Source organism: Thalassophryne amazonica, chromosome 14 (assembly GCF_902500255.1).
Source record: "Thalassophryne amazonica chromosome 14, fThaAma1.1, whole genome shotgun sequence".
Taxonomy (NCBI): Eukaryota; Metazoa; Chordata; class Actinopteri; order Batrachoidiformes; family Batrachoididae; genus Thalassophryne; species Thalassophryne amazonica.
In genome coordinates, this window is record NC_047116.1 from 25,713,426 (window position 1) to 25,726,484 (window position 13,059).

A 13,059-nucleotide genomic window follows, 5' to 3' on the forward strand; every position below is an offset into this window, starting at 1 on the left:
TGACCGTAATCCAGCATTAACGTCCACAAATCAACAGACACAAGGGAGTTATTCCCATTCTAATCCAATTACATCGTTTGCACGGTTTATTTTTCTGTAAGTAATTTGGTCGGCGAAGCTTACTGTAGCAACAGCGTCTTCATGCCAAACTGGAAATTCTGTGAGCAGACCCACAGATTTCTCCATCTCGTTAAATGCATTGAGTAATTGAGTCAGAATCCACATTAATACTTTCGTATAATACACTCAACAAAAATATAAATGCAACACTTTTGGTTTTGCTTCCATTTTGTATGAGATGAACTCAAAGATCTAAAACTTTTTCCACATACACAATATCACTATTTCCCTCAAATATTGTTCACAAACCAGTCTAAATCTGTGATAGTGAGCACTTCTCCTTTGCTGAGATAATCCATCCCACCTCACAGGTGTGCCATATCAAGATGCTGATTAGACACCATGATTAGTGCACAGGTGTGCCTTAGACTGCCCACAATAAAAGGCCACTCTGAAAGGTGCAGTTTTATTACACAGCACAATGCCACAGATGTCGCAAGATTTGAGGGAGCATGCAATTGGCATGCTGACAGCAGGAATGTCAACCAGAGCTGTTGCTCGTGTATTGAATGTTCATTTCTCTACCATAAGCCGTCTCCAAAGGCGTTTCAGAGAATTTGGCAGTACATCCAACCAGCCTCACAACCGCAGACCACGTGTAACCACACCAGCCCAGGACCTCCACATCCAGCATGTTCACCTCCAAGATCGTCTGAGACCAGCCACTTGGACAGCTGCTGAAACAATCGGTTTGCATAACCAAAGAATTTCTGCACAAACTGTCAGAAACTGTCTCAGGGAAGCTCATCTGCATGCTCGTCGTCCTCATCTGGGTCTCGACCTGACTCCAGTTCATTGTCGTAACTGACTTGAGTGGGCAAATGCTCACATTCGCTGGCGTTTAGAACGTTGGAGAGGTGTTCTCTTCACGGATGAATCCCGGGTCACACTGTCCAGGTCAGATGGCAGACAGCGTGTGTGGCATCGTGTGGGTGAGCGGTTTTCTGATGTCAATGTTGTGGTGTTGTTGTGTTGCACTGCATGAGGCAAATGGTGGTCACACCAGATACCGACTGGTATCCCCCCCAATAAAACAAAACTGCACCTTTCAGAGTGGCCTTTTATTGTGGGCAGTCTAAGGCACACCTGTGCACTTATCATGGTGTCTAATCAGCATCTTGATATGGCACACCTGTGAGGTGGGATGGATTATCTCAGCAAAGGAGAAGTGCTCAGTATCACAGATTTAGACTGGTTTGTGAACAATATTTGAGGGAAATGGTGATATTGTGTATGTGGAAAAAGTTTTAGATCTTTGAGTTCATCTCATACAAAATGGGAGCAAAACCAAAAGTGTTGCGTTTATATTTTTGTTGAGTGTAGATTAAATTCACCCATTTTGGCACCGTCGTCACTGCACTAGTTTCTCTCGCTCTCAGCTAACAGCACTGTTATTGACATCTGCGTAGCAACGCGGTCAGGGTGCAGAGTAATACAGCAAATGTGAAAAGATCAAATATTTAGCCACGGTCAACGCGCTATTTTATGGTCTGAAGTCTCACGCAATTAACCAATCAGACTTGTGGAACAAATGTAATTGGATTTTTTATATATATATATATATATATATATATATATATATATATATATATATATATATATATATATATATATATAAAACTTGCGCCAATTCATGCAGATCCACCTTGGATTTGCTGCGGCGACCCTGACTGCAAACAAGGGCACAGCTGAAGGGACTTATTTTATTCTCTATATATCGTTGCCAAATTTGGAGGAAAAGCACTCTCAGGCAGGGGGGAGGAATTTTGCATCATATTGTCTTTAAAACATCCGGTTTAATGTCTGCCACATGCAGCAATAGTGAATGAAGCATAATTTGTTTGCAAAATAGGTGTGCCCAAGCCGCGAGAAAACTGTAACCTGGCAACATTGAGAGCAACTCAGTTCCTCACATCAGACGTTTTTGCTTGCTTGTGATTCGCTCACAATTTTTGTTTCTGTTTTCTGCTTCCGGTTGACCACGAAATGTGAGCTGCGTAGTGTAGTGTAGGGGGTTCATTGTATGTACATATGTACATGCAACTTAAGTGCAAGCTCCATGAGCTTTCCTTGTAAGAATGCTGTATTACATCTGTGTGAGTAAACGCCTGGAAATTCTACACACTGTAGCTTTAAATGACATAACTTAAGAGTCGCTGACCAAAGGTGTGATTAAATATGGGAAAGTTCTTGCATGAGTGCAGGCTGATTGATGAACGTTGCTGCATGCAGAATTAGAATGTTTCCTGCATTCAAAATAGAAATTGTGTATTTAAAAATGATGTCTGGAGACTCAGTACTTAGCTTTCCAGATTGCCTTCAAGTGCAGGAAAAATGCAACAGATTTTTTTCTCTTATTGCGGAGTGGGGGGCGAGGGGGGTTAATGCCCCAAGACCCCCTTCACCTGAAGCTAGATCTGCCCGTGCCATCCAAGTTAAATCAACCTCTCTTGTTGTCACACACACACGTACAAATATGCTTTAAATGTACTATAAATGTCCTTAAATATATTTCATGTTGTGACTGAAGGCAGTTTGTCCACTAATTGACTGAGTTTCTCCTTCCCACTGTTGCTAAGTGCTTGCTCACAGGGGGTCGTTTTGACTGTTGGGGTTTTTCCGTAATTATTGTATGGCTTTGCCTTACAATATAAAGCACCTTGGGGCAACTGTTTGTTGTGATTTGGCGCTATATAAATAAAATTGATTTCATTTGATTTAATCAGGAATGGAACAGGCAGTCATGTGACTGCCACACCCACCTCTCATTTGATCAGAATCATACAGGTTTTGTAACCTCCAGGTTTTGTGTGTGTGTGTGGGGGGGGGGGGCAAATAGAGATTAAAAATGATGCAGCTTGTATTAAACAACTGTCTCTATTTAAACACACAATGCCTGGCGTGGTTAGAACACACTCAACAAAACTTACAGCTTGACATGTTTTTATGGCCAACAGAGGTTAGAGCTGCAGGTGGCTGGAGGATCATTGGTTTGATTTCCCCATAAGACAAAAAAAAAATAAATAAATAAATAAATAAAAATCAATAATGTCCCTTTGAGCAAAATCCTTAATGCCCAAAATGTTCCCTGTGTGTCACTGAGTGCTTTGCTTGACAGCACCCTGACATTGTTGTGTGAATGGGTGCATGTGAGATGTCACTGTAAAGCACTTTGAATGTGTGTCACTTCATGTTGATTCGATTCCAGCAATTTGAGGGAACCAGTCACCAAGCATCTCAAATAGATAAAGTGTTAAATGTATTTTAATTAAAGGAAATACATTTGTTTGTTTGTTTGTTTTTGTTAAACAGCTAATTCCATTTGATTTGTTTCTGCAACTAGAACGTTTGAATTTGCACTGATGAGTAATATTCCTTGAGTGAATGTGAAATATTTAATTGGGTCAGAATATATATATTAAAAAAACATACCTTATTTTTGCACTTCTTCTTACCTCGAACATATTTAATGGCAGATGGTATTTCTGATGATAAGGCTGTGTATAGGCTTTTCAAGTAGGGAGTGGGAACAGTTTGGGGTTTGATGTGTTGCTGAAGTCAGCATGTGACATACAGGAGTGGATCAGGTCATCTGCAAAATAAAAGCACTTTTGCTTGATGCTCAGTTCCTGATTACACAATATGTGAAGTGGTCTTTGTCATTAAACCACCAAATCATCTGCAAATCATCTGTTTGAGGACACACACAAATTAAAAAAAAATTCAATAATCATATGAACCCCAAAAAGACATGAGAAATAAACACATCATATAACTATAAAATATTATTTGAGAAACATAAATAGTGCAAAATAACCTAAATAACCTATATATATATATATATATATATATATATATATATATATATATATATATATATATATATGTATGTATGAATGTATATGAACTTTGCTATCAACTGAGCTGATTTTTCTTCATTAAAATCTTTTTAATTGAAATTAATCATCAATAGTCATCTGAATTTAATGGCTTTCAGTCATGTTTTCAGCTGAATTAACTCATCAGGTTTTGCAGTTATAACATAATATTAGCAATAAATACACACCAACACATATTTGTAATATATTGACAAATTCATTAAAATTATTGTTATGCAAGTTTGTTTGTTTTTTTTTTGGTCTTGATTTTTTACGTCTTTTCTTACAATCAGTTACAAATACCGAAATGTATGACATCACATTATGAAATAATGGCGTGTTGTTTTATAAAACGTGGCTTTTATGACAAATTTTAAAGGATAAGTTTGCATTTTTAACAACCTTTTTCATATTAAAAAATTTGTGAGCCATCAAGCGTCTGAGATTTGAGGATTACTTTGTTTGAGAGAATCCTTTTTTGAACAATTAATTTAGGAAAACAAAAATTAACCTTATGAGCAAAATAGCAAAGAAACAAAATACTTGTTAGTCGTAACAAAAAAATGTCTGAAGGAATATGCCCAACTTGTAATTTTTTTCTCCAGATATGTCAGTTTATATCAACAATGTATTGTTCTTAGAAGTTATCTTATTTCAGTTTGTTTATGCTGAATCTGGCACATGTTAAATAGTCACCATACAACCAGACCTAGGCTTTGGAAATAAAAGAATCTGACAAACAAGCTCATTGCAACCACACATGGTGCTAATTTCATGCATGTGATGATACGATTTTTCACTGCAACCCTCCACCAGGTAGCAGACAGGTGCATGGTATACTACAGAAGCAAAGCAAACTTGCTTTTTGTGTTGATCTCCTGCACCAAAGTGAACTAAAGTTGAATCTGTTTATCCTCATGACATGCTTATTTTAATGTAGACATTTACAAGAAGTTAGTATTTGTTATTTTAATGTTATTTTGTTAATAATCTGGAGGGGATGGATGAATTTTTCAATTTACTCACTGCATTTTACAAGGAACAGTTTAAGAATATCAGCAGCAACACAATAATATTAATGTTTTGGAAAATGCGGTTTTGGTTATTTGAAATTCTTCTGCCTATTGATACCCATGTATGTCCTTTTCAGCATTTCCTTTTAATTAATTTTGAAAACAGGATTTATCTCATATAACATAATTGTCAAAGGTGAGCTAAGCCCTCTGAGACTTAATTGCTAATAATTTTTAAAAATATGATTGAGGTTGCAAAAAAGGGAATTTATCCTCCATCCAGAGATGGGTGTGGTGTCCGTTTCTGAAACCCTCCTGTCCTGTGAACGACAACATTTCCTGTATATTCATTTTGTGAATTGTTGTGTGATTTGTGTTGGTAGCATGGCCCAAGCAGAGGGTCACCCCTTTGAGTCTGGTCTGCTTGAGGTTTCTTCCTCAGAGGGAGTTTTTCCTTACCACTGTTGTCTGTGAGCTTACTCTGGGGGTTGGTAAGGTTAGACCTTACTTGTTTGAAGCGCCTTGAGGCTACTTTGTTGTGCTTTGGCACTATATATATTGAAATAAATTGAAAAAAATTCCATTTACAACTGCAACACAAAACCAATTCAAGCAATATGTGTTACAGTAGTTTCCCCTAATGACTATTAATGGGGCAGGACTATTTTTCTGCTGCATTCAGACGGTTTTGCATCAGACGATCATGAGCACATTTTGCTCAGCTCACCTGCAGAAGTCTATTCGGCCTCAGCTCCAACGGCACCCACCGACCCACCTGCTCCCAAACTAATCCAAGCGTTTCCTCTCTGGGCCCCGGTAGGGGTCCGTCCACTTATTACATTATGCACTATGAAACAAACTTGGACTTCTTAAAAGCAGAGTCAGGCCATGTGCCATGTTTATAGGGATGGTCTGTACAGTACACAGAGATTTCTCATTTCTCGTGATGACCTTGGGCACAGCGACACGTGTGGTTTTGAGGCTTTGATTTGCCACATTGAGGCACTGCGGAAAAGGTGAAATGCAAGATAATTTTTTGGCATTTTTCCCTCCTGGGAGCATAGAGAAGTAAGAAATGCAGCGGTTCATACTCTGGAGATTACAGGTAATATGGCACACAGCCTTCATAAACATTCTTGACCTAACCTGATGATGGAGATATTGCTTCAGGAGAGACTTTTCACACTTTGATTTGCCTAAAATGAGATGGCGAAGTCAGTGATCACAGCCTTTGAGGTTCCCAACAGAGTGTGTATCTCAGATACCACACATCCAGGTGCAAACAAATGCAGGAACATATCATCAAAGAGGCTGGTATTGATGTTTTTTAAAATATATATATATATATATATTTATATATGTCAGGCAAAAAAAATGCTAAAATGATCCATCTCAAGCCATTGAAACCAGGTGATAATCCATGTGCTTGTAGGGCAACCCGGGGCGAATTAGGGATGAGAAAAGCATTGTATTTCCCTCTGAGGTCAACATGGTTGAACCGATGATACATATGTATGTTAATTTGCCTAATCTCACTTCTACAAATGTCTTACAGGCACATAAAGGGTTTAACCCGAAGACATAATGATATCAGGGCATCAGGGGGAGGCTTATGAAAACACGAGGCTGCCATGGATTTAAATCTCATGTAGAAACCTCTGTGCCGCCTGACAGCATCATATAGTCACTATTATAGTTTAAATTGTAGGGAGAAATAATTTTTTATTGAAAGCACAATAAATTTAGGTGCAGCTTTACGATATTTGTACAAGATGTGATTTTTATAAACTTTTTTCCCTCAGCCTTCTTATATATTCTGCATTTCATTGGGCATTTTTACCACTTTTTTTAAGAATCAGTCTTCTTGCCGTATTCAATTTTTTTTTTTTTTACCCTATTTTGTGTGTTGTGTTTTGGATTGTCCATGCCATACAATTACTACTTCCAAAATCACTATTTTAATCATTAATTTATTATTATAAAATTCATAAATAGGCCTGTTTCATGTTTTCACATAAAGGTCCCACAAAACCAACTAATATGTGTTGAATACTATAACTGTATTTTAAAGAAATCACTCATAACTGAAGCATCACACTAAATACAGTTAGATGAATTCTATGTGTGCCAAAGTCTAAGGCACAATAAAACAATTTTATCATAAAAAGATTGTGCAAAAACAATAAAAAGCCTATAAACATCAATTTCCAACACACAATGCCAAAAAAGGTATGTGACAGTACCCTTGACTTTTAAAACTGAATTTGTTTGAACTACCCATGATTTGACAAGAACATCATGCTGATCAGCTCACTGATCATTGATTATTATCACCTGTTTGTTTACTTTGTGTAATCATACATGAGGCTACAATTCAACAAATTAATTTTCTTAAATTAAAAAAAAATAATAATTTGAAATTAATATTTGGAAATTTTATATTTGGTCTTTTGTTGACTTATCAATGAAGAAAAAACATGGAAAATCTCAGTTTGGGCGCATATATGTGTGTGTGTGTGTGTGTGTGTGTGTGTGTGTGTGTGTGTGTGTGTGTGTGTGTGTGTGTGTGTGTGTGTGTGTGTGTGTGTGTGTGTGTGTGTGTGTGTGTGTGTGTGTGTGTGTGTGTGTGTGTGTGTGTTTTTTTTCATTTAACCTAATACAATTTTGTGGAACCTGTTGATTTAATAAATTCAGTTAAAATTAAGGGTTCAAATTTCCAAAGTCCATATGAAGTCTTGATTTCAGCTGTACACCAGATGAAATCCTTTAAATGGAGTGTGTGTGTCTCTCTCTCTCTCTCTCTCTTTAAAATGTGCCCATCACACCATCATATCAGTGTGAAGTTTGAGAATGTTTTTGAGTTAAAAGACTAACAAACCGTTATTCATCAAGATTAATGAGGAACGATTCAATTCCCAAATATTTCTGATGTCGCTCAAAAGGGGCATAAAATTTGTTTTAATGTAAATGTTTTCAAAATATGGACGTATATTAATGAAAATATTTTGTTCCTTCCATATATTTAAGACCCAAGACATTTTTTTATGGAGAAACTTTTCTCCCACTTATTTGCTGCATCTCCACCTTTCCCATTCAGTTCTCCTATATCAGAAAAAAGTAAACAGGCTATCTATTCAAAAGGCATTTAGTCCATTTCTTTCTTGGCCGGTAAACCTATTCATCAATTGTTCTGGCTTGCAGATTGCATTCTAATGCTAATCTGGCGTGTTAAATATCTTTTTGTTCCCCTTTCACCGTTTTGTCATTCAGTTTATCCAGTTGTGGCCACCCATTTTATTTATTTATGCGCCTGCTCCCATTCATGCGCTCATGTATTTTTTATTATGTTGTTTCACTGTCATGCAGTGTCAACTCGGTGCATTCACTGAGGGCTACTTGAAGGGCTCGCAGGGACAAAGCGTGTACACATTGCAGCGCTATTCAGTCCGGCCAGCTGGATCGGCTGAAAAAAAAAAAACTGGTGAAAAGAAATCCTGCACAATGGACACAGAAGAAGTGCACAATGCTAACAGTTTTCCAAATACCACTGATTGCTTTCATCACAATGAGGGGAAAGCAGCCGCTTTTGCTGAGCTCCACTTCAACAAACAACACTCTCACAAAACCTCCCAACCCACGTTTTGTTCGCACACAAAACCTCCTCGACCGTCTAAACGCTCCCAGAGATTATTTTTAAGTTCTTTCAGCTTTCTTCCCCTCAGAAAATGTATAATAAAAAAGGGAAAAAGACAGGAAGACAGAGAGAGAAAGTGAAGAATAAATGGTTAAGACTTCTTTTCCCATTCATATCATTTAATTCCATGTCGGTTTGCGCGTAATGGTAGGTGGATTATTAATAAGATTGTTTTGTTGTTGTTTTTTTTATTATTATTTGATGAACTTCTCTTTACGTATAATGTTTTTCCCAAGGGCCACATGCGCGTAATTTGGATGGCCAATAAGGGGGAAGTTCCGCGGAGAGCGAAGTGATCGGGGTGTCACAAAGAGAGAGCGGGGCGGTGAAAGGGTTTAATTAACCGTGACGGAGATAATTATCCCTGGACTGTCCAAATTAGTTTTGCATAATCGCTCTGATCCTTATGAATTCATCTCTCGGTGTAATCTAGGAGGGGCAGGTTTGTTTAAATATCCCATGGAGCTATATGTGCGCTCTTTTACGCATGACGCACAGCAGGACAGGTGATCCGTTCAGGGTTTTTATAATTATTATTATTATTATTTCTTAAAGGGTGCCTGATTTAATTTAAACTGTTTCCCGTTTGTTCGGGTAACTCCTGGGAAAAAGAAGGTTTATCTTCCTTCTCGTTGGCGATTAAGATTGCGATAAATAAGGTTTCGGTTGTGGGTTACAATGGGCTTGATTTAGATTTCCCCCTGCAGTGGTGGCATTCAGAAGGCGGACAAAAGCGGCCTTTGGAGGATACCTTTACACTTCACCTGCACTGGAAGAAAAGATCACAATCTTGTTCATCTCATCAAGAAAAGTGCAGCCGCGATTCCCTTCCGTTTCATCCGAATATTTATTGTAGTCCTTTTGCTCAACAAGTGAACAGTTTGAAGTACAGAGCGGAGGTTAAAGAAAAGACAAAAAAACATACAAATTCCATAAGAGTTAGTTATTAAAAAGCTTTCTTTCTTTCTTTCTTTCTGCCGCATATGGGCTCAAGAACTGATGACATTTCATTTAGACCAATGTTTCTTTTCTTTTTTTCTGGAAAAAGCGCTGAAATAATAATAATCACCTTCGAAATAAATTACATGTTCCTTGTGCAAATATTACAGAACTCATATGCTTGTCCTCACTAAACAATAAATATGACAGACGTCTATAAAACTGTAAAAACTCAAAATATACACCGGATTTCTAGTGAAATATTCCTGGCCCTATATCTCCAACACTAAGAGCCTATAACGGCAAATTAACTAGAGTCATTTTTTAAAACCTGTACACATTTACAAAGCCTGCGAGAATCCTCTTCGTGCAATAACTTCGCTGAGAGGCATAAAAACTTTTGATCCTGCGATTAAAATGTTCCAACAGGTGCAAAAAGATCTCAAAGTGAGTATCCACAATATATTCGTGCCATCATTTAGCTCTTTTTTTCGGGATGTGGGTGATGGCGGCGCAATCGTACATTAGAGAGTTCTCTAAATAAGCATAACCTTAGATAAAGGCATTAATCAATATACATACACATGTGATATCTGAGACAACGAGCACTTCATCACATGTACAGCTGTGTGCATGCATAATAAAACTCTTGCATGAGTGGATTTTTCACATTTAAGAGTCCAAAGCGCGCGCCGGCGGGTGCGATCATAACGCCGCGGCGTACGCAGGATATGGTTCCAGCTGCGGCTTCCCCATGCCGGGCAGCAGGATGTAGGCTAAGGGCGGCTGCAGCCCCGCAGAGGGCCACGCCGTGCAGTTACAAGGGATCATGTAGCCCGGGTTACCCGGGGACGGGTGCGAGTGGGTGTGGGCGTGCGTCCCGCCGCCCACGCTGCCAGTCCCGGTGAAAGCCGTTGTGCCTCCAGGCGGGTAACCCAAAGGAGTCGCGTAGGGAAACGAAGGCGGGGAAAGCTCAGTCATCTTGGATCCCAGATCGAAAAACGAATAGGGGTTCGTGGACATGGACGGGTTGAAGAAGACCCGCGCGGCCGCGGCAGCTGCAGCCGCCGCAGCTTTGTCCGGGTTCCCGATGACGGAGTCCGAAAGTCCGACGGAGAGCCCGTTCACTTTCAGCGCGTCGTGCTCCCCCAGATTGTAGGGCACCGGGAAGGTGAACTTGTCTTTTTTCATCAGAGTCTTGGGCTTCCGCCTCGGTCTGTACTTGTAGTCTGGATGCTCCTTCATGTGCATCGCTCGCAGGCGCTTCGCCTCGTCGATGAACGGCCTTTTCTCGGACTCGGTGAGAAGTTTCCACTCGGCTCCCAGCCGCTTGCTGATCTCAGAGTTGTGCATTTTCGGATTCTCCTGTGCCATCTTTCTCCTCTGGGCTCGGGACCAAACCATGAAGGCGTTCATCGGGCGTTTAACGTGATCCATTGGTTTAGACATGTCGGCACCAACTCTTTCTGCGCAAAAAAACAACAAAAATAAAGAAGCAATCAAACTTTACAGCAAGCTCCCACCCCCTCCCGCTCCCCTCACGCGCTCATTCACACAGAATAAAACCGCAAATAAAGTAAAAACAAAAATACTTACTTAAACTTTAAATCTTCATCCCACCGCTGATTATCTTCTGTTAAACAAACCGCGGCGTCCTTACAGGAGCAGAGTGGACGTTCTGTGGCTCATGTTGGAGGAGCTGGAAATCTGCTTCCCTCCAGTCAACCGACGCTCAGCAGCAACAGCGTTCACGCAAGTGGACGATCATTCTTGATTGCCCCATGTGAAATACACGACTGTGTGGCAGGTCGTTAAAGTGCCACTGGCGCATGCGCACCAGCACTTACACGGCACGCAGAAGCGCCTTTTTTCTTCTTCCTCCAGAAATCCCACCTTGGACGTGAGGTGAATCATCTGGTGTTATGAATTACGCATATCGTCATTTATCACATTTTAGACACTAGTTCGTTTTTATATTCTGATTGTTTATCGCATTAATTGTCAAACACTTCAAATTATTGCGCGCCACACACACACCTGACAGTTTTTGGGGGTGCGTAAAAGTGGCTGCGCACCAATCCGGACTTATCCAAATTACGCAGGCGCGCTGCTTTATTTTAACTTATCAGTGGCACTTTCTCCACTCGACTCTTAAAAAGTCTTTCTCACCTTTACCGTCGAAGCCCCGTCACGCGCGTGGAAAGTGGCGCACGAGGTGAATAATGCTTTCCTTTTTTAATGCTCTGATATTGTGCCGTTTGTGCGTAAATGCGCAAAAAAGAAGAAAAAAAAACTTAGAGGAGGTCTCGAGTGTTTCTAATCGTGCTCGGTGAAATTAATTACTTTCCTGAAATCCCTCTTTTCACTTTCACTTCAAAGGACTTTCCCAAGGGCAGCGAGTCGACAAGTGAAATGAGGTTGTCGAATATTCAACTAAGCAATTACACTTATCTGCGCGGATTTGTTGGATAAATTGTATGTTTAAGTGGTTTGTTCTTGCACCTTCACCCGTTGTACATAATATATGTACAAAAAAGGAGGGAAAGAAAGAAAGAAGCTGAGAAGGGTTGAACAATATTATAACTGATGAGTTATGCTGTAGGTCGAAATTAGTATATAAATGGACGTCAAATACAACTTATTTGCAGGTTCTCTTTTTGAAAACGGCATATTATTATTATTATTATTATTATTATTATGTGTACGTTCCAAGTGCACACTTCTGTGTGCTCAATTCAATTTCAGTTTTCAATTTATTTTCATTTATATAGCGCCAAATCACAACAGAGTCGCCTCAAAGTGCTTCACACAGGTAAGGTCTAACCTTGTGTGCTCACCTTGACTTTTTTTTTTTTTTTAATTACAGGAGTTCCACGAGTGTTTTCTCACTGAGGAGAAGAGACGAAAAGGTTCATGATCTGCACCCAAAAGACGTGAGTCCCAGCATCTCTCAGCACTGTGCTCCCCTTCTTGTCCCCTGTCATTCACCTTAATAACATTCCTGTAGATGAAGCAGCACTCCGCTCCCCTCTGCAGGAGCAGCTGCCTCTCTGAACACACACACACACACACACACATACACACACGGGAGGAAAAAAACCTGATATGAATTACAGGAGTAATTTTGTGGGGGTTTTTTTTAAACTTATGGAGTCCTTCAACCCAATCTGGAGTTTTCATCATTTTTCCTCTCCACTTGTACTACCTTATGCTGAGGGCCTGTGTGCAGCCTGCATGTGCAGCCATGCAGCAACAAAATGTCAAAAGTCTTCATATCTCCTCCATGAAACAGCAGAAACATTAGTGCATTTATTAAATTAAGATTTGATTTAAACACACACACACACACACACACACATCACAACACTGTTTGTGCTTTGCCCCCTTTTACCTTCGCCTGGGACCCTGGAAAAAA

At 39.7% G+C, this 13,059-nt stretch overlaps 1 protein-coding gene across 1 annotated transcript; it reads right to left on the minus strand.

The window, feature by feature from the left end:
• Positions 1–9,533: 9,533 nt before the first annotated feature.
• On the minus strand, positions 9,534–11,443 carry sox21b (SRY-box transcription factor 21b). Its single transcript, XM_034186567.1, has 2 exons — positions 11,243–11,443; positions 9,534–11,111 (listed from the first exon to the last, which is right to left on the minus strand). The coding sequence occupies exon 2, from the start codon at positions 11,091–11,093 to the stop codon at positions 10,350–10,352; it is 744 nt and encodes a 247-aa protein (XP_034042458.1). The 5' UTR covers positions 11,094–11,111; positions 11,243–11,443; the 3' UTR covers positions 9,534–10,349.
• Positions 11,444–13,059: the final 1,616 nt, after the last annotated feature.